General features: G+C 40.5%; 1 protein-coding gene across 1 annotated transcript in view; it reads left to right on the top strand.

Annotated features, from left to right (window-relative positions):
* Positions 1-20,974, top strand: part of ttll11 (tubulin tyrosine ligase-like family, member 11) — a 29,898-nt gene that overhangs the window by 7,703 nt on the left and 1,221 nt on the right. Inside the window, exons 3-9 of the mRNA XM_077231056.1 lie at positions 4,728-4,827; positions 12,193-12,326; positions 13,450-14,025; positions 14,236-14,331; positions 15,037-15,152; positions 18,355-18,591; positions 18,802-18,908. Of these exons, the coding sequence (XP_077087171.1) occupies positions 4,728-4,827; positions 12,193-12,326; positions 13,450-14,025; positions 14,236-14,331; positions 15,037-15,152; positions 18,355-18,591; positions 18,802-18,908 (1,366 nt within the window). The remainder of the gene's footprint in view (positions 1-4,727; positions 4,828-12,192; positions 12,327-13,449; positions 14,026-14,235; positions 14,332-15,036; positions 15,153-18,354; positions 18,592-18,801; positions 18,909-20,974) is intronic.

Genomic DNA, 20,974 nt, shown 5'->3' on the forward strand with positions numbered 1-20,974 from the left:
TCCATGGCTTTCAACACACTTCCATTGCATATCATAGAACACATATGTGTAAAATAAAATTACATTAATAAACCTGTACAAAGACCTCCAGATAAATACTGGGCTTCTATATTTCCACATTTTAAGTGCTGCAAAACATATTGAGCTATGACATCCTATGACATTAAAAATTATTCTATATTTAAATTATCTCATGTTTTTTAATGTATGATGCCAGTTTTTCTCTGTAACTGTTTTCAAAGTCTGCAATTGTATGATGCCTAGTGTTTGAGCCTGTTCGGTTGCGTAGTGTATTCCAGTCTTTTTTTGTCACTGAAAGATCTCACTGTTCCAAAAATTTCAATGGTAAACAATTGTTCCTGGAATTGCTATACTTTTTTTAATGTAGGCTATCTCTTATTCTGTGTTACATAATATTATTACAAATATACTAGATGAATCGGCTCCCACAATGTATACAAACACTTGCATGGCCTGTAGGCTTAATATTTCAGCAGACATTACCAGTCTTTAACCTTGTCCTTCCACACCATTCGAGGAACACCCGTATATGGTTACACTTGACCGTTTGTGTGAAGTCACTCTACATTAAAAAAAAAGAAATGCTCATAAATACATTGATAAGCTGTCAAGCTATACCATGCATGAAGTTCTGTGTGGTAAATAACACCTGGCAGGCTGGAGGTAGTGAACGGTCCTGCTGAATGAATGTCTACACCCCCTTCTACTCAACTTCACTGAAATATTATGAGCCTTTGTAATTCAAAGCTGCCTTGTTAAAGGTCGGTTTCGAGTTTAAGCATATCTATTATACCTTTTATCCTGTCTGCTACAACAAAGGCTGATTCAAGGGCAGGAGGAGTTCCCATGTGCAGTTTTGAAGACTAGCCTATCATTTCTTGAAGTTATTTATTAAGCAGATTTTGACTTATTAACTGGTAGTGTTGTAAATATCATAAAGGGTGACACTTTATTTCGATAGCACACTTTTAGACTATCTACCAACTAAGTAACTTTGCGACTATGCCAACTAACTCTAATAAATTTGCAACTACACGTCAACCAACTGTCATTAGAGTATTATAATACTGAGGGTATAGGATTAGGGGGAGTAGAATAAATTGACATCTTCTTGAAAGTTACTTATAGTAAAGTAAGCTACTTCCAGTTGAATGCATGTATATGTGTGATATATGTGTCAAATTATCCTTCAGAAATCATTCTAATATTCTGATTCGATGCAAAGAAACATTATTATCAATGTTAATAACAGTTGTGCACTTTTCCCCCCCAGGATTCTTTGTTGAATAGAGAGTTCAAAAGAACAGCATTTATCTGAAATAGAAACCTTTTGTAACATTATACACTACCGTTGAAAAGTTTTGGGTCAGTAAGACATTTTTTTTTTATAGAATGTATACTTTTATTCAGCAAGGATGCAATAAATTTATCAAAAGTAACAGTAAAGACGTATAGTGTTACAAATCTATCTATCTATCTATCTATCTATCTATCTATCTATCTATCTATCTATCTATCTATCGATCGATCGATCGATCGATCGATCGATCGATCGATCGAAATAAAACTTTAAAACTCCCTTACTGAGGAATGAGGAAAGTGCTTTTCGAAGGACAGTTCTGATTAATGAGATGCATCAATGATTTAGTGTAGGCTGAATTTAAATTATTTTTTTCTCCAAGTTTGGAAGATATTGCCACACAAGTTTTCTTCTCATTGATTCGTGACAGTTGCACGTGTCTTTTACATGTTAAACAATTCCAAGTAACTTAATTTAGTTAAGGCTAAAGGTTATTGGATTGAAAAGGCATGTCCTCATTTCCTGACCTTCTCAACTGCAACTCTGACAGAGCGTTAAATCTTTGCTAACCCTAGCAGGAGCAATACATCATGATGCATCAAACATATTTATCAAACAAAGCTAACATGCTAATATTTTGACTCAGATTGTATGAACAATGACAGAATTTTTTTATTTTTGGGTGAAATTCTGAAAACAGTCTGACTAAAGATAATTATGAACTAGCCATTAGTGCAGTCAGTACGTTAACAATACAACACACACACACACACACACACACACACACACACACACACACACACACACACACACACACACACACACACACACACACACACACACACACACACACACACACACACACAAAAGTTATGTCTGGCTGCCTGTTTTGTATCCTGTCAGTGTCTCAATGATTAAGACAATCAGGTTTAATTGCGGATACTTGCAATGCTGACGTTGTTTCGAGAGGATCAATCCTCACATAAAAATATTAATACTGAATGTTGCAACTAGAGATTTTCTTATCTTGGTGGAGAAATAATGAACTGATCTCTATTTGAATGAGAGCTGATTTTGACAGAGATACACCTTATAACAACACACTATTTTAAAGGCACAGCTAAATGTGATGTTTTTTATAATGGGTTTATGTGAAGATAAAACTTTTATTTCAAAATAAAAGTTATTATAATAGTTTAGCCTGTTAAATGCTAAAATTATGGCTTTCAATTAAACTGTTAAAGCAGCACTATGCAGGAATTCCGTTTTTATCAAACAGCGACCCCTAGAGTCGCTGTAGAGTACTTGTATTTAACGTTACTGTCATAAATACAACTCACGCAGAGCGTGACAGTCTATGATCTGCACTCACGGCCTCTCCACTTTATAATAATAAAGTAGCCTACCGTGTTAGGCTAACCTGAGCCTAAATGACAGATGACATCAATAAAGTTACATCATGTACGTCACATTATTTCATAACAATGTCCGTTATTATGATGTTGTTAGACATGATTATTGCAATTTATCATAATAGTTTGCAAATTGTGCTCATTTACACTATTTACAACGTGTAGGCTTATTTATGTCCTGATAATTATGTGAGATATTGACAACTGTTCTCATGATAATCGCAGGAATCAACTTTAACAGTGAAAGCCTGAGCGAGTAGGACTCTTGTCTGGTTCCTCGTGCTGTCAGATTCTCGTTACCTTTTTCTAGACTCTTCCGACCGCGCTTTCTTCGTTTTTTTTCACCATTTTGAAAACGCAGGTCCTGCCGTTTCCTCTTTCTCTGTTCCTCCGACAATGCTTTCCTAGCTTTTTATGTGCCAGTTTAGCCATGACGATAGTTGTTCTTATAGCTAGGATCTGGATGGGGGCGTGTATGCGTGTAATGTGTGTAGTGCCGTAAAGCAATTCGTTACATCACGAGAGCTGAAATCACGCAATACTTCCTGACGCTGAGGCCGGCAGTCCGCCGGCCCAAAGTTGCAAGTGCGGTTTTTCCACTCACAGGCACCAGAGGGGGGCGAGACGACAACCATTCAACCCGAAAAGAGTCATATAACCATTCCTATAACTCTGAAGCTGTTCAGTTAAGCTAAAAAAACTGCATAGTGCTGCAGTAATTACTCATTTCATCCCATGAAAAATCCCTTTTAATAGAGACATCAGTAGCAGCATTCAGTGATACGGCCTTCATAGTACTTAGTAAAAATATGCCATTAAACAAATTCACATCTTTGTTGTTTTTATATTAATATAAAGAGATTAATTTAAGAGATCCAGTGTGAAAATGTGTATTACAATATGAAATATATTACACATTTTAATGTTGGGTGCTATTAATCGTGATTAATTACAGAAAAATATATAGTGACAGCACTAGTGGGGACATTTTCACAACTGTATACCTGTAAGATCTCCTAATCTGATCACACTGATCACGGGTTTTCTCTCTGCACCAGGTAACCAATATAGGAATACCTTCTCACACTCCATTAGCCTGTTAAACAGTGACATAATCCTCCCAGAATACAGCTCAAAACCTGTAACCTAGCCTATAGTAAGCACACTACCTGCATCCTGATCAGTGCCCTTGATAACCTGCATCACGCTCCGCACACACTGTAGCCTAGTCACAAATACAGGGGTCTCAGAAACATGATCAGTGTATAGGCCCGTTTACACCAAGGACGATAACGATAAAGATATAGTTCTAAAAATCGTTCTCAATATTAAAGAATGGCAGAGTTCACACCACAGCTATAATGATAACAGCACTGAGAAACAACATCATTGAATCACTTTCAGAATAATTTTATCCAGCTGATGAATGATAAAAACATTGACAGCCAATCAGAATCCATCCTGCTACAATGAGCTAGAGAGTTTAAAGTGACAGACAAGCACATGTTTAGAATAAACAGAATGATATCGTCTGCTGGTGTGGACGCTAATATAGTTATGTTTATAGTTATCGTTTTTGGTGTGAACGGGCCTTAATGGACCACAATTTGAACCAGTGGTCTGTGTGATCACATGAGCTGCAATGCATTTTCACCTTAGCTGTAAATTAATGATGGCACATATCTAAACAATGCCTCTGTAACTGACACTGTTGCTGTTGTAGAAGTATAACTGTTCCTACAATTCATGTAGAGTGTAGCAGCCCTCAGCCATAATGTGTACACTGTAGGTAGGATGGAGTTGTTTACTAAAATAATTATTGAAAAAATACTCCTGATTGTGACCTGTTGTTATTTTGGTACAGTTAGTCGTAAACGTATTGTTTTTTGTACCCTTGTCAAAAGTAGTGTATGACATGTTTATTGTGTTGTGATTGATAGTTCTCCTCCTGTATTTTGCCTCAATTCTCTTCTTTCTTTTGATCCTGCCTGCAGTTTCCAATAGGTAGGCGGACAGCATGTGATATCTACTGGCACGGTGTCTCGTTTCATGACAATGAGAACATCGTCTCTGGGCAAGTCAACAAATTCCCAGGTAAACTTCACTAAAAGTAGGTCTTTAGAGATCTTATAATAGGCGAAACATCATCTCTTGTAAGTCAAGTCTTTTCCCTCCAGGGTTTTTTTAAAAGTTGCTAGCCAGTGGCAGCATTTTTGAGAATTTTCACAAAACTTTCATAGCCCCCAGAATATTTTGTTTAATGAATATATGGACATGCAATACATTAAAAGAAAGAACCGAGCCTCTGCTTAAAAAAACAACAACCCCCCCTCCCCCAAAACTATTTAGATATTCTAGGTTCATGCATTTTTTTATCAACACTTGAATGTGGGTAAGATTCATAAAAACAACATTTTGAGAAAATCGCCTTTTTTCTCCCCAAAGACTACAACGTGCATAAGCAATGATTTTATTGCTTGTTTCTGCTCCTTTTTGCCTGTTTGATCAGGAAATTTTGCACTCTTTCAGGAGATGTGTTATAGCACCCTCTACCGTATAATAGTGAAAACATGGAAAGCCGGAAAATTCTGTCAATGGTGGGGAAACGGTGTCTTATAAATGACGGTAAATCCGTCAATAGTGGGGAAAGAGTTAATGAGGACACACTACTCTTAGCAATTGGCCATGTTTCAGTTATTTCTTTGTTATTCCCACTCTGATAATATCTTAAAATGATAAGCATTCAAATGATGATGGGATTGGCTATTAAAGGTCATTCAATCATAATTTTAAAACCAGAATGGTATTTGCTTTCAAAATGGATAATCCGGTAATTAATTACCGGTAGCTGGAGGGCAGGTGGTGCAATGCAAATCATTTTTGCTGCACAATTATCTATTTGAACTAAAGATTTAAACTGAAAAATAAACTGAACTGATTGAAAAATAAAAGGAAATAAAATGATTAATTTAAACATAAGGATTAGTTCTGCCAAAAATAAAGGAAACGTGCAGTGTAGTGTTAGAGTAGAGAACAGGGAAATCAGCAACAGTACACATTATATTTTTCTGCATGTTGTTTTAGACTAATTTAATTTTTAGCTTTTAGGCTCACTCAGATGTGGGATATTTTCATTCGTTGTTACAAGCAGGTATCGTATTGTTCCTTACCATGGCAACTGCTCATGTGCTTGCTTTAAACACGCTTCTTGTCTATGAAATGTATTACCGTATTATACCATGACAAAATAATTCAACAGTGGATATCTAAATAATAGATTTGTCAATTTAACCTAGCAAGCAGGAGATTTTCAACATTAAACAGTCTCTTTAAAACATTAGGGATGAGGCTGTTAAAACAGGGTTGCTATACTGTTGTAAATAAAGATCAAAACAAATGATTGAAAAACAGTTTCAATGTCATGAACTGATATAACAAAGTACATAAAAAAAAAACGTCTCAGGTTACGACTGTAACCATAGTTCCCTGAGAAAGGGAACGAGACGATGCGTCAACGACGCTTTGGGAACGCTCCCAGCGTGAATGCGTCTGAAGCATCTATGTCAACTAGTCCAATGGAAGGAATGAATGTCACGGGCGGGTGACGTCATGACCAGGAAGTGATAAAAGAGCATCCGGTGCAAACCGGCATTAGCTTCAAAAATTGCCGAAGCAAGCCGATCACAGGGATGCAGGAAGTATGGCAGGGTGACGCATCGTCTCGTTCCCTTTCTCAGGGAACTATGGTTACAGTCGTAACCTGAGACGTTCCCTTTCGAGGGAACTCGTGATGCGTCAACGACGCTTTGGGAACGAGAATACCCAAAACGCCAGACTTTCAAATGCCTGAGTGTCAGCCTGTTGTCACACTGCACCAAGCACCTGGGATCCTGGGGCAGCATCCAGGTCCAAGCTGTAAAACCTCATGAATGTGAGCGGTGAGGACCAGCCCGCCGCATCACAAACGTCTTGGAGAGAACTCCAGATAATACGCTTAGAAGCCATACTCCGAGTGGAATTAGCCCTGACCACCAAATGGTTGGCCAGAAGACTCACAAGCAAGAAGAATAGTCTCGACTATCTATATGCTCAATAGGTTGGATTTTCTCGACAGAGAAGTCCGATGAACATAAGTGTCCAGTGCTCGCACTGGCACAAGAGGTTCAGCTTTTCCTGGTCCGAAAAATGGGGGAGGACAGAAACCTGCAGCACAATAGGCCTCGGAATAATGGTAGGCACCTTTGGAACATATCCATGTTTCGGGTAAGATTGCCTTGGCCATCCCGGTGCACTCAAGGCAGGTGGGGACCGAAAGGGCCTGAAGGTCTGACTCTTATAGGGACGAAATAGCTAGCAGAAAATAGTCTTAAAAGAAAGGAACTTCTCTGAGACCAAATCTAAGGGCTCGAAGGGAGCCCCAGATAGGCCTTCTAGAACTATTGCAAGGTCCCAAGCCAGCACCTTAGTGCAAGTTGCATGCCTCAGCCTCAAAGTGCCACGAAGGAAACGAGTGATCAGGGGGTCTCGACCCAAAAATGTACTACCCACCAGGGCGTGGAAAGCCGCAATGGCCGCCACACATATTATACCTTAAGCGTGGAAGGACATAGACCTGATACAAAGCGTTCTTGCAGAAACTCGAATACTGTGTTTACTGAACAGTTAACCGGATCCCACTGACGCTGGTAACACCAAGAAGTGAAAAACTCTCGAAATAGTGAATATAGTTTCCTCGTAGCGGGAGCTCTGGAGCTTAGAATGGTCTAAACAACCTCGGTTGAGAGACCACTCTCTATGAGTTGGGCCCCCTCAGAGGCCAAACCCACAGTTCCCAAATCCCCTGCCGGGGGTGCAATATTGCATCCCCTGCCTGAGACAGAAGGTCTCTCCTGATCGGGACCTCCAAGGGAGGTCCGTCGAGGCGAAAAATTAGGTCCGCAAACCAAATTCAGCTCGGCCAGGGTGGTGCTACTAAATAGGCTTATTCCATCCTGGCGGATTCACTCCAGAACTCCTGGGAGCAGAGCAACGGAGGGAAATGCGTACAGACGTAGCCTCGGCCACGTCTGCACCATAGCATCCAGCCCCGAGGGGACTGGTTGAGTGAGGGATAACCAGAGTGGACAGTGCGTCGTATGCTGAGACGAGAACAAATCCACTTCTGCCTGGCCGTAAAACTCCCATATTTGCTCCACCGCCTCGGGGTGGAGTCCCCTGGCCTCAGCCCCTGCCTCGACAGGGTGTCTGCTCCAATATTCTGGCCCCCCCCGGAATATACACTGCCCTCAGACAGCGTAATTTCTTGAGGGACCAAAATAAGAGGCCACCAACGTGTTGTCTGTGGGTCAAGAACCAGAGTTTCCTCCATATAACCAAGGCGCGGGGATACTGCCGCGTGATCTTGATCGTAAGGAGTGGGTTTCCCCTCAGGGAGAACCCTCTGGTCCTGAGCCACCTCTGTAAAGGTCTCACGTACAGCAGGTCAAAGGGTATCACATTGGACGCTGCTGCCCTGAGGCCTAACAGTCACTGTTCCAGAACAACACATGATGGCCCCTCAGGTCTGGGAGGAGATGTCTCAACGCATTGAAGACGACCATCATCTCTAGGCAATTCATGTGCCAAGAGAGATGATGACTCCTCCACAAGCCCTGAGCTGAGCGGCCTTCCAATACCGCTCCCCAGCCGGTGAGGGAAGCATCTGTCGAGATCACAACTCGATGGCAAAGAGCTCCCAACACCGGACCCTGGGTTAAGAACCAGTGTTTCCTCCATATAACCAAGGTGCGGAGACACCGCCGCGTGATCTTGATCATACGAAGTGGGTTTCCCCTCGGGGAGAACCCTCTGGTCCTGAGCCACCACTGTAAAGGTCTCATGTACAGCAGGCCAAAAGTTATCCCGTTGGACGCTGCTGTCACAAGACCCAACAGTCTCTCTAACTGTTTTACAGTGCGTGACTGGCCTAGCCTCAGCTCTTTTGTGGCTGTTAGGATAGCAGCTACGCGAACGGGCGACAGAGTGGCCCGCATCGTCACTGAATCCCATACCACACCAAGGAAAGTGGTTCTCTGTACTGGAGAAAGCACACTCTTCTTGGCATTGAGCCTCAACCCCAACATCTGCATAGGAGCGAGAACGACACCTCGGTGCCGAACCGCTAACTGTTCTGATTCCGCTAGAATCAGCCAGTCATCTATGCAATTCAGAATGCATATGCACTGCAGCCTGGCGGGGCCAGAGCTGCGTCTACACGCTTCGTGAATGTGCGGGGTGATAGAGCTAGACCGAAAGGAAGTGCCTGATACTGGTGTTCTTTGCCCCAAAGAAAACCTCAGGAACCTCCTGTGCTGAGGGAGGATGGAGATATGGAAGTATGCGTCTTTTAGATCTATCGTGACAAACCAGTCCTCGGATCTGATTTGAGTCACGATCTGTTTGAGTGTCAGCATTTTGGACTTGAGTTCCAGCACCAAACACTCCAACAGACGAAGATCTAGTATGTGACGCAGCTCTCCATCCTTTTTTGGAACAATGAGATAACGACTGTAAAGACCCGACGCAATGTCGGGTGAGTACACCTGCTCTATAGCTTTCTTTGCTAACAGGGCCTTTACCTCTTGCTCCATTACCAGAGCCTGCTCGGAATGCACTAACGTGAGCAACACCCCGTTGTAGCCTGGAGGACGAGAACCAAATCTGCCTCTTACTACTAACTGCAGGACCCATAGAGATATATTTGGCAGTAGCTTCCGCGCTGCCAGAAAATCTACCAAGGGAACCAGCCCCTCGAGGCTGGCCTCTGGTGTAATAAAGACAGCCAGTTCGGGGACCTGAAGCATACTGGCAGGAACCACCCGAACTGACTGTTTTCGAACCCCCCTCAGAGGGCGCATTCCGACGCAATGTCGAGTTGACGCTGCGCCAGAAGCTCGCTGGAGACCGCTGCGCCCCGAAGCACCAAGGGTGGCGGGGTTGGCAGAACGGTCCCCTGAGGGCACCGAGATGGAAAGGGCACCGTATAATGAGGTGTACACCATTCCACCCCGGTTGGGGCTGCCCTCACCGGTCTGACGCCGGTGGCGCCAGACCTTTTCTTTTGAGCCGCAGCCTTCTCAGCGTGAAGAACGGTCCTCGGATCCGGCTTCTGCTTTGAAGGCTTTGGCTGCTGTGTTGTGTATGAGAAACTAGACGGCTGGAGCTGCTCACGCCCAGCAGCCCCAGGGGGTTGGACATAGCGAGGGAGAGATTATCTTGTATCTTTCTCTATGATTCCCATCAAATTGAGCCAGAGGTGTCTCTCAGTGACCACAAGGGCTGCCATCCCTGAGAGATAAATCTGTGGCCCGACGGAGTTCTCAAACCCCATCGGGCCAAACTCCCTCACTTCTGTCCAAATACCGCAGCAGGTCAGCCTGATATGCTTGTAGCACTGCTATGGTGTGCAAGCAGGCCCATGCTAGACCCACTGCCATATATGCTTTTCCCACTAGATTAAAAAATAGTTTTCTTTAATGGTTTAGTGAGAGAAGCCGACGCCTTCAGGTACGATACTGAACCGGGAGACAGATAGCTCGCAAGCGTCTGTTCTACCCGGGGTATTGCCCCATAGCCATACCCTCTTAACCCCCAAATATCTGAATATACATGAATGTGGGGGCTAAAAGACAAGAGGAGTAAGGCTTTTTCCATGATCTAGACAGCTCGCTGTGCAGATCGGGAAAAATGGAAGGCCCCGTGATGGAGGTGGAAAAATAGAGGGAAGGAAACTTGTTTAATTTATTTTATTTTTAGGACGAGTGCCCCCTTATTTCTGCTGGCCATAAATATTTAATTTATCTACAGCCTTAGTAAACACTTCCACCAGCTTATTATTTTTTATATATATTTTTTATATATATTCACTTTATTTTTTATATAATATATAAACTATCATATATATATATATAGGCTATATATATTTCTCATACGCTGGGGAAAGAGATGGCAAATTCACTTCCCCCATGATTGTGTCACTTTCAATGCCCAGCACATCTACCTCCTCGGAGGTAGAGCACTGAAGCATTGATTTCTCTCTCTCTCCCGGGCGGAAGAGACCGCAGCGCGGGCTTCCGAGACCGGCGAGAGAGCACTGGATCCCTCGTGGAAAGGGAGGAGATAAGATCCGCGGACCCGTCTCCAACCCCGTAAAGAGATCCTATTCGCGATCCACAGGAATGCATTCTCCGCGCTGCCTCGGCAGACGCGGGACCTGTCACCCTGAGAATTGCGAGCCCGGCCACTTTCCTCGAAAAGTGACAGGCGGGAGCGGAGCATGCGAAGCGAAAGCTTCTCACAATGTTGGCAATCAGCCCCCTCGGAGGCTGATACCGCATGCTCTACTCCCAAACACATCACACAAAGCTCGTGTGTGTCCCTACTCGTTAAATAGCGCGAGCAGGGAGAACACAGAGTTTGTGCAATTGTTTAGTTTCCATAAATATATATATCAGACAGACAACAGTAAATATAACAGACAGTTTGACACAGATCGCTTGCTGAGGCAACAGAAGCTAATGCCGGTTTGCACCGGATGCTCTTTTATCACTTCCTGGTCATGACGTCACCCGCCCGTGACATTCATTCCTTCCATTGGACTAGTTGACATAGATGCTTCAGACGCATTCACGCTGGGAGCGTTCCCAAAGCGTCGTTGACGCATCGCGAGTTCCCTCGAAAGGGAACCTTGGATTTTGTGGTTGAAGACGGCCCACTGATTTGGGCATGGAGTGATATTTCAGTAAGGTCGACACAAGCAACAAACAAATTTACTGTCCTGTGGTTCTGATTCCCGTGGAAATAAATATGCCGTTTCTTGTTTCAAAGATCAGTGTTCATCTACTATACTATAACTATATATTCTATTATTACTATTCCTTAACTACAATTACTAAAACTGAAACGAAGTATATACATAAACAAAAAATATGAAATGTATTAAAAACAAAACAGAAATGTGTTCATAAATAAAAAACAGTACTAGCTTTTATCAGACACATTTTCTTTGAAATAAAGTCAGTAAGTAATTTTGTGCTTACTTTTAGAGACAGGTTCTCAATCATATGATGAGTATTGATCACTGGACTGTTCTAGTTTTCAGCAGTGGAGTCATAAAGGAGTCTCAAGGGCTGCTGACTCATTGCTTGGATGTAATATGGCTGTTTTCAAAGCTGTATTGACAGTTGCTTTCACACAGACAGCAAGTCCAAGCTGTGTGCCAGTGTGTGTGCTATGAAGCTATTGAAATCAAATGAACAAGTGATTTAATGAAACTGCTGGGAAATAGGGAAATCTTTTTGAGAGAATAATGTCCCAGTAGGGCCATTGAATGATGGGGAACTGCATCCGTGCTCTGACCTTTGTGCAGTTTCTCTTAAACTTCACTCTGTTTTCTCATCAACTGTCCTGTACGGTCAGCAGGAATGATAGAGATGCTGCGGAAGATAAACCTGAGTCGTGCCGTGCGCACCATGCAAGAGCTGTTCCCGGAGGAGTACAACTTCTACCCACGCTCCTGGATACTGCCCGAGGAATACCAGCTCTTCTCCACACAGGTACAAGCTCAATGAAATGGAGTAACAAACTCATGTAACTTGATTAGGACATGGTAGTAGTGTCTATTTGTGAAGTCAATAAAGAGGACATTTACAGGAGCCACATCTCCTTCTTGCTAGAAGACTAGTCAAAGTTTATTCTATTTGCTGTCGTCCCCTGCAGTGTCAGTGTTTCTCTCAGTAGTGTATCTATAGGTAGATGGCTGTGGTAGTATTTGGCCAGGACAGAATCACAGTAAAACCAGGTTAAGAAGTTTAGCGGGCACTAGCCAGCAACAACTAATTGTGAATGACAAGTTTGTTACAGGATCTTATAGTTACAGGATTTGCATCTTCAATCCCCTTCTGCATGTCAATGTCACGGTTAGCTGTGTGCTTTATTTGTTCAGATGAGCTGCTTAAAGTGGATTTTCTCTTACACTGTCCGGATAAATCAATTTAGTTTAAATCAAGTTTTTACTCTGTATTTCTCTTTTTGAGATAAATTATTAGTTGTTTATATTTATTATTACATGTACGTGAAATTTAGTTTTGAGCTTGAATGAGGCAAGACTTTAGAAATTAGAAAAGCTGCAGAGGGCAGCAAAGATCTGTGGGAGGTTCTTCAAAAAGGGAGAAAAAATATTTGCTGATGCATGCTGTCTGAATTAGTTGGAAATATGAGGTTAAGTTTACTAACCATTATGCTATTAGTGGACAGTCACTGTATTACATTTTTAGCAGAACAGTTGGATCAATATTGATTTATAATCTTGAAATGTTGTGTTATCATTCAGAGCACTTTAACGGGAGACTGCTAAATACTGTTCATGTTAACCATTTCAGACCCTCACATTAGTAAGACAATGATTTTGCATTAACTTTTATTTATAATTTTCTCGAAATAACTTGCATGAAATCTATAGATAGCTATTCAAAATAGTTTAAAAAAAAAAAGTTAATAATGTTAAATTAAATGATCACATTTGGTTGAAAATAATTAAGGACAGAATTGAGAGTAGAAATAAGGGTCAATTCTTTGCAGGGATGGCAAAAGGATTTTTTGTTTGTTTCCTTTTTGAAAAATAAAATTTACTGTGCACCTTTTATTTTTGTCCTCTTTTTCTTTATTTTTTTTTTCAAGATTCGTCTCCTGAAGGATAACGATTCAACCCTCAAACCCACTTTCATCGTCAAACCGGACAGCGGATCCCAGGGCGACGGCATCTACCTCATCCGTGACCCTGCTGACCTTAGGGCCATCTCAGGTTCTCAGATCAAACAAGCCGTTGTTCAAGAATATATACAGAAACCCCTGCTCATCGATAAGTTGAAGTTTGATATCCGCCTCTATGTTCTGGTCCGCTCGTTGGAGCCTTTAGAGATCTACATTGCTAAAGAGGGTCTGTCCAGGTTCTGCACAGAACCCTACCAAGAACCCAGCCAGAAGAACCTCAGTCATGTTTTTATGCACCTTACCAACTATTCCCTTAATGTGCACAGCGGGAACTTTGTCCACTCCGACAGCTGCAGCACGGGCAGTAAACGCACCTTCTCTAGCGTTCTCTATCGCATAGCATCTAAAGGAGTGGACATCAAAAAGGTCTGGTCAGACATTATTGCTTTGGTTATCAAGACAGTAATTGCACTTGTGCCTGAACTGAAGGTGTATTACCAGGCAGATATACCGCCTGGAAAACCAGGACCGACATGTTTCCAGGTATATTTGCAATGAATCCTTTTGTGTTAGTGATGCAGCTTGAATTTAGGTGTCCTACATATAGGTCATTCAAATGCGAAAAATGAGCAGACACCCATATGCTGTTAACTATGTTTTTCCTTCAGCAGGCGACCCCTAATCCTCTGCAAATCGCTGGTTTTCGAAGTCATTAAAATCTAAATAACAGAAGATGATGTGTCCCAATTTTAGATCCTGGGCTTTGATATCCTGCTGATGAAGAACTTGAAGCCTGTTTTACTAGAGGTCAATGCCAATCCCAGCATGAGGATTGAACACGAGCAGGAGGTGAGGGTGCAGATGTTCTTTGAACATGAAGTGATTCAAATAAACAGGTACTTTATAAACAGTACTGTGGCAGAACTGTTGTAAAGATTATAGTATATCATCATGGTACATGTCCAAAAACCCCCCAAAAAAACAACATGGTAAAAAATCACTGTTAAAAAATCTGGGGTCAGTAAGATTTTTTGTTCACGGAATTAGTACTTTTATTCAGCAAGGATGAATTAAACTGATCAGTAGTGACAGAAAAGACATTTGTAATATTATATAAGATTCTTGTTTCAAATAAATTCTGTTCTTTTGAATTCTTTCAATAGTCGAAGTATCCTGTAAAAAAAAGCAAAAACAAAAAAACCTGTATCATGGTTTTCACAAAACCAATCAACAAGAAATGTTTTTTGAGCATCAAATCAGCATATTAGAGAATTCAGCTTTGCCAGGAATAAATCACATTTTAAAATATATTAAAATAGAAAATGTTTTTTTTTTAAATTGTAAAAAATTTTTTTTTAAATGTTTTAGTTTTATTTGGTTGGCTAGTCTTGTGCTAAGCAACCAACTAAAACTAAAACATTAGTTTTTGACTAAAAACATAAAAGAATCTTACTAACCCCCAACAAACATTGACTGCACTTTTGTTTACAGACTGAGGATGTAAACATGAGTTTGTTAGTATGCTGATTATTGACGCCATACTGTATGTTACAGGTGTCACCTGGTGTGTATGAATATGTACCGAGTCCAGTAGACGAGGAGGTGAAAGTGGGTGTGATCAGAGACACGCTGCGGCTCATGGACCCCGCTCAGAGGAAACATCACGTAACGTGAGTCATAGGCTTTAAGACTTTTGGGTCAGTTGATGGTGCAGTGTGTATTTGTGTGCGCATGCCTAACAGTGCATGTTGTCATCTATGTGGAGCTGAAATAATGGCTTGTTGAGCTGCAGTCATAAGCCTTTCAGATGGGAAAATTAAATTCAGGAAATCCTCTGATGGAATTTCACACTTGTGTGGCCAGTCTTCTTCTCTCTCTCAGTCATGGAAATGCGGACGGCCTCGTGCCCCATGAGCGGGATTGTGTCTCATGCATTCATCCTTTTATTGTAGCTCATTGTACACGGCCACACTTCTACACTTTAGTGTCTGGGCCTGGGGGGAAATAAAAGTCAGGCTGCCATTGTTTCCGGGGAAAGTGTGGAGTCAGCTCAGAGTTTAATTGAGACGTAAGAGTGGAAAAGACTCTGTGTGCACATTTCAGTTTAATATCTGCTAATTTAGCCTTTAGATGTGCATTTTTTATGATCTAGCACAGTTGTCTGGTTTGTGGTGTTTAATCATGCTTTTCTTTCTCTCTGTTTTCAGTTCTTGATTATGAATAAGTCCTTGAATTATTCTTACTCAAAACTGCCAAGTATGTGTGTGTGAATATATATATATATATATATATATATATATATATATATATATATATATGAGGAAACTTTTTGACAACATGTTTACATTTATTCTGGAAGATAGAATAACTTTATTTTCACTCATTATTATGTACTATTGGTTCTTAATTGTTTCCTTTTCAATCACAGTCTTCAATCTTCAGTCTCATTTTTCAGAAATCATTCTAATATGCTGATTTGGTGCTTAAGAAACGTTTCTTATTATCACGGATGAAAACTGTTCTGCTGCTTATTATTTTTGTGGTAGCTGTGATACTTTTTTTCAAGATTTTTTGGTGAATAGAGTTTATAGCAGAAATATAGCATTTATTTTAAACAGAAATCTTTTTCAACATTAACTGTCTTAACTGTCACTCATTCAATTTATTGCGTGCTTGCTGAGTAAAAGTATTTTCTTTCAAAAAAGAAAAAAAAATTCTTATTGACCCCAAGCTTTGGACGATTTAGGGATTCAAGGGTGTGCAAACTTATGTTTTTGTTCATTTGTGTGATTTCATTTATTTTGTCTTGTGAAACATTTACATATGTTATGCAGATTCTTCTGGGCAGCAGTAAATGAAGAAAAATAGTTGTTCTTTTTTTTAAAAAAATGCTAAAAGTCTTCCAAACTCTGTAAGGGATATGAAACCGTTAGAAGAAGAAAAAAAGGGTACTCACTAAAAAATTTTCCTTCAGACTTCTAGTTCTTACAAGGAGTATATTAGTTTGTCATAAATACATTTACATAAACAAATAAACAGTCACCCCTGTAGGAATGTCTCTTATGGTCGAGCAAACAAACTTATATTGGCACAAAAGATTGAATGAATAAAATAAATCAAGGACACTCAGAGAGAAAGTTCTTCATGCTCAGTCACAATCTCTTTCATCTTATAACCTCATTCAAGTCAACCTGTAATAACAAACCTTCAGTGACGGTCTGAATCTACACGCCGTGATCACAAACTCTTCTGATTTGCTTCTTTTGATGCTTTTTGAAGCTATGCTGTCCTGAGTACGATTGTCATGGCTAATGCTGACAAGTAGACATTCACTAAGGCTTTACGAAGCCAGAATGTCTTCACTAGTGTTGTATAATGACAGTCTATTCCTCGCAGGGCTCTCAGTTATATTTGTGCTGTTCCTCTAGTGCTGTCGATCACGTTTCTTGTTGAACCAGTTTATCTTGCGCATTTTCAAAGGCTTCTGTGGGAAATTAGCTCAGATGACCCTGAGGCGATTCCATGTTTATATTCTGTCATGTATGAATATGTTAGACATACAGTATCTTATGAGATTATATTAAAAGTCAAGCCATTTTTTGGCTGTTTATAGAGCCTCCGGCAGTCACAGAGACTGGTGTGATATCTTCCAGGGAACATTTCAGGTTCAGTACAAGTTAAGCTCAGTCGACAGCATTTGTGGCATGTTTATTACCAAAAAATAAAGTAAGTGCTTCTATGTAATTATAAGCTTCAAAGAATAAAAAAGAAAACCATGGTACATGTACAAACACATAGTAATACCTTGGTATTTTTAATAAGCTTTTTTTGTCAGTGGATCTTTCTAATAAAAATTCTCTTGTTGAAATGATTTATGTTGATTGTATTAGGTTTGTAAAGCAGAAAAAACCCTCAGATGGTGAAGATGGTGTATGTGCGTGCTAAAGTTGTATGTGAGAGAGAAGACTCTTCATTAGCAGTCTTCAAATAAACCTATTAAGTGTGTTAATTTAAGTCACGTCAGTGTCATTAGCAGTTTTACCCTAAGTCTTGAGCCACAACCTTCAGGTCAGAAGCCATGGAAGTGCATCTGCTTGGACTGAAAGTGCAGAGTTACTTACACCAGTGCTGAAATGCAGTCATCTACACACACCAAACTGCTTTTGGTTCCTCGGCCATCTGGGCTCAGTGCACGTATGAGAGGACTGCAGTTCGCTCTGTTGGTTTTGTGATTGTTAAATAATTGTTTTTCATTATGTTGTCCTGGGGTAAGTGAGAGCGAAAGAGGGGTTTAATGAGAGAAAATGGTAAGGCTTGCGGTTTGTGATGCTATTCACTGAGGATTTCTGTTTTTTTAAATTTTTTTTACTTCTTTTGGTTTGAAATCCTCCATTCTCCTACTTGACAGATTTTCTTTGTTTATGCGTTATGCTGTTATTACAAAATCTTGTTTAGCTGTTTCTTACGTGACCTTGACTTTTAGCCTCATCTACCGTCTTAAATGTGACAAAATATAAAAAGCGATAGGAAGAGAGAGAGAGAGAGAGAGAGAGAGAGAGAGAGAGAGAGAGAGTAACTTAGTACAATATATATTTTATTGCATAAGACACCAGTTAAAATGATTAAAGTTTGCCTGATTATAATGTTGTCAGTTTTACATTATAGTTTTCACTATTACAATTTATTTACTTGTAGAAAATATATAAATGTATAATAGAATATGTAAAAAAAAAATATTTGTATGTATATATATATATATATATATATATAATATACCACTGCTTCCTCAATTTAGAGATTCAATGTTGCAGGTCTACACAAAGGATTTTGTGTGTGTGTTGTTGAGTTTAACCTTTGTTTCTGTACCAACAGGTCAAACATGGGGGGCGGTTCACCAGAAGAAGCTATTGCTGTGGAGACAGGAAGTGATGAGAAAGAAAGCTTGATGGATTCTCTTCCAACTTTGTGTTTAAAACAAGTCTTCCCCAAATACAACAAGCAGTTTAATAACTTGCGGGTCGTGGAACGCATTGCTGCCATTTTCCTGCGCTTCCTTGGTGTCAAAGGAACCATGAAACTGGGGCCGACAGGTTTCCGAACCTTCACCAGGCAAGTCATTAGTTCCTGTAGCTCGACTGTTAGAGGATGGCAGTAGCAATGCCAAGGTTCAAACCTTCACAGCAACATCTAGTGAAGACATGTAATCTAACAACAACCATTACATTGATTGACACGATTCCATAGAGCCTTAGTGTTTCCATGTCATTATAAGGCAACATTGAAATGTTACGTACCACATTGATCGAGTGTCTCCTTTAGGAACTGCAAGCTGAGTAACAGCAGCTTCTCGATGGCTTCAGTGGACATCCTGTACATCGACATCACGCGCCGCTGGGCTGGAATGCTTCCCGACTCCAGAGAAGCAGGCAAGCAGCCCACCAATCATGATGCAATTTACAGCACATCTTCACTCCCGAGGCTGACACACAATCAAAAAGCTGTTAAACAGCCTCCAATAAAAGACACATTTGCATCCATTCATCATAGCGCATTTCCCCTCACATGCAGTCATAAATGAGATCGTCAGGGGAGATAATTGACAAATAAATTCACTTCTTCGTTCATTTGCCCAGTACTTGTAAATTGGAAAAATACATGGCCAATCAACTAATGCCATATAACCAAATTTTCAAGCTCTGCCTCAATCTTTCATATTTTAATTTCTCTGATGTTTTTTTTTTGCTTTCACTTTTAAAAGATACTTTGGTAAATGGGAACATTTTGTGTGCGTGTGTGTGTGTGTGTGCCAAAGCTAATGTGCCCACAAGTCATTTCTGCTTTTAAATGAGCACTGGTAATATTCCTTGTGATGGTGCATTAGGCTAGGTCATGCTAGCATCGTTTTCTTGGAGGAACGTATGAAATGAATAATGCATGCCAGGCCTTGCTTCTCCTAATCAAAAGAGAGAATGAATATATACTTGAGTCTCTGTGCTCCTAAATGGCCAGAGTGGAATGACGTGAGCTGAATTCCGGAACATTTCGGAAGGTTGCACTGAATTTGGTCATTAGCGCCTTGCGGTTGGGAATCAACACACACACTCATAGAAGACAAACTGTGTGGCGAGAGGAAAGTAATAACTGGTGGATAAGGTTGATATTTATAAATAATAGAAGTAGCTGTTTAAAAGCGGTGATGGGTCAGACTGTTTATCCCCGAGGAGGAAAGGGAGAGATAGGGCTGCCGTGATCTTCATTAATAGTAATACATTTACTGTTGAGGAATGCTGACTGGACACTTGGACAGAATACTTAAAGGAAGGAAGGATTTATCGGTCTTTGAGTTCCCCTCTTCACTCCTATCCTTCCCAGAGCTCAGTCTGCTTCATTTGACAGGATAATGCTGAATTCTTTAAGCGCTCCTTCATTAGTCTGCTTAATGAAACCCATTTTCTCCTTCTGGGAAACAGCATTGCTTTATTAATTGTTGCCTTCCATTCTCAATGTACACATATTTCTGACCAGCACAGCATGCAGCCTCTGTTTTATTTCGAGATGTATTTCACGGCTCCATCATGTCCGCAGCGAGGGCTCATTAACGCTCAGTATATGTAGACAGACACGAGATCCGCATCCATCTTCAGTCTCAAACCCCCTAAGGGTTCCTTAGAACCTGAATATGTGTAATAACAGCAAGTGGCTTTCCGCTGAAATGTGCAAAGAGAATTTCACGGCTCTTTCTTCATATTTAAAATGTTCAAAGTTTCTCTGTTAGACTAAAGCTGTCTGTATTTTTCCTCCCTCGACTCTCAGGCTCAGATGTGACCTTGAGAATTCACTGCTGATGATTTGCACTTTCAGATGAAGTTTTTTTAGCAGGAACATAAATATAGATTCAGTTTTCATCAGCGTGGAGATACGACTGAATCCACATACACTAAATAATACACAGATGAAGCCCCATTAATTAATAAACAAGCAGAAGGAAAAATCTGCCATATGTACACTTCTGATTAAAGCCTCTTACAACTTGGAAATAATGTCACTAATGGCTTTTCTCAAATCTTTCATTCTCTTGTCAGTATACCATTTAAATGACAAATTATATGTATTGTCTTGTTTGGTTTGTATAGATTATTTGGTAACACTTTATTTTACTGGGTCATTGTTACATATGTTACATGTATGGGCGATGAAGTTCCATAGACTTACATTGAAGGAGGGACCTGAGCCATATCAAAGTTGGCACAAAATGAGAATTCAGTCTTAAAGCATGGCATTGATCTTATTGCAAATGATTAATCCGTGCATGTTTCAGTTTTTACTTTTTTTACCATGTAATTTTTAATCAAAATGTCATAAGATGGGTCAAGAGGAACAGTTTCTTCCCACAGGCTTTTCCCCTCTTGTGCAGTACCCCACTTTTTTGTGCAATATCCTAGTACATTTATTTAACAGTAAACCAACACATTATTGTATATTTTAACCAAGG

This window comes from Siphateles boraxobius, unplaced genomic scaffold, assembly GCF_051911475.1.
Source record: "Siphateles boraxobius isolate OS27281-9 unplaced genomic scaffold, OSU_SipBor_1 16, whole genome shotgun sequence".
In the NCBI taxonomy this organism is placed as follows: Eukaryota; Metazoa; Chordata; class Actinopteri; order Cypriniformes; family Leuciscidae; genus Siphateles; species Siphateles boraxobius.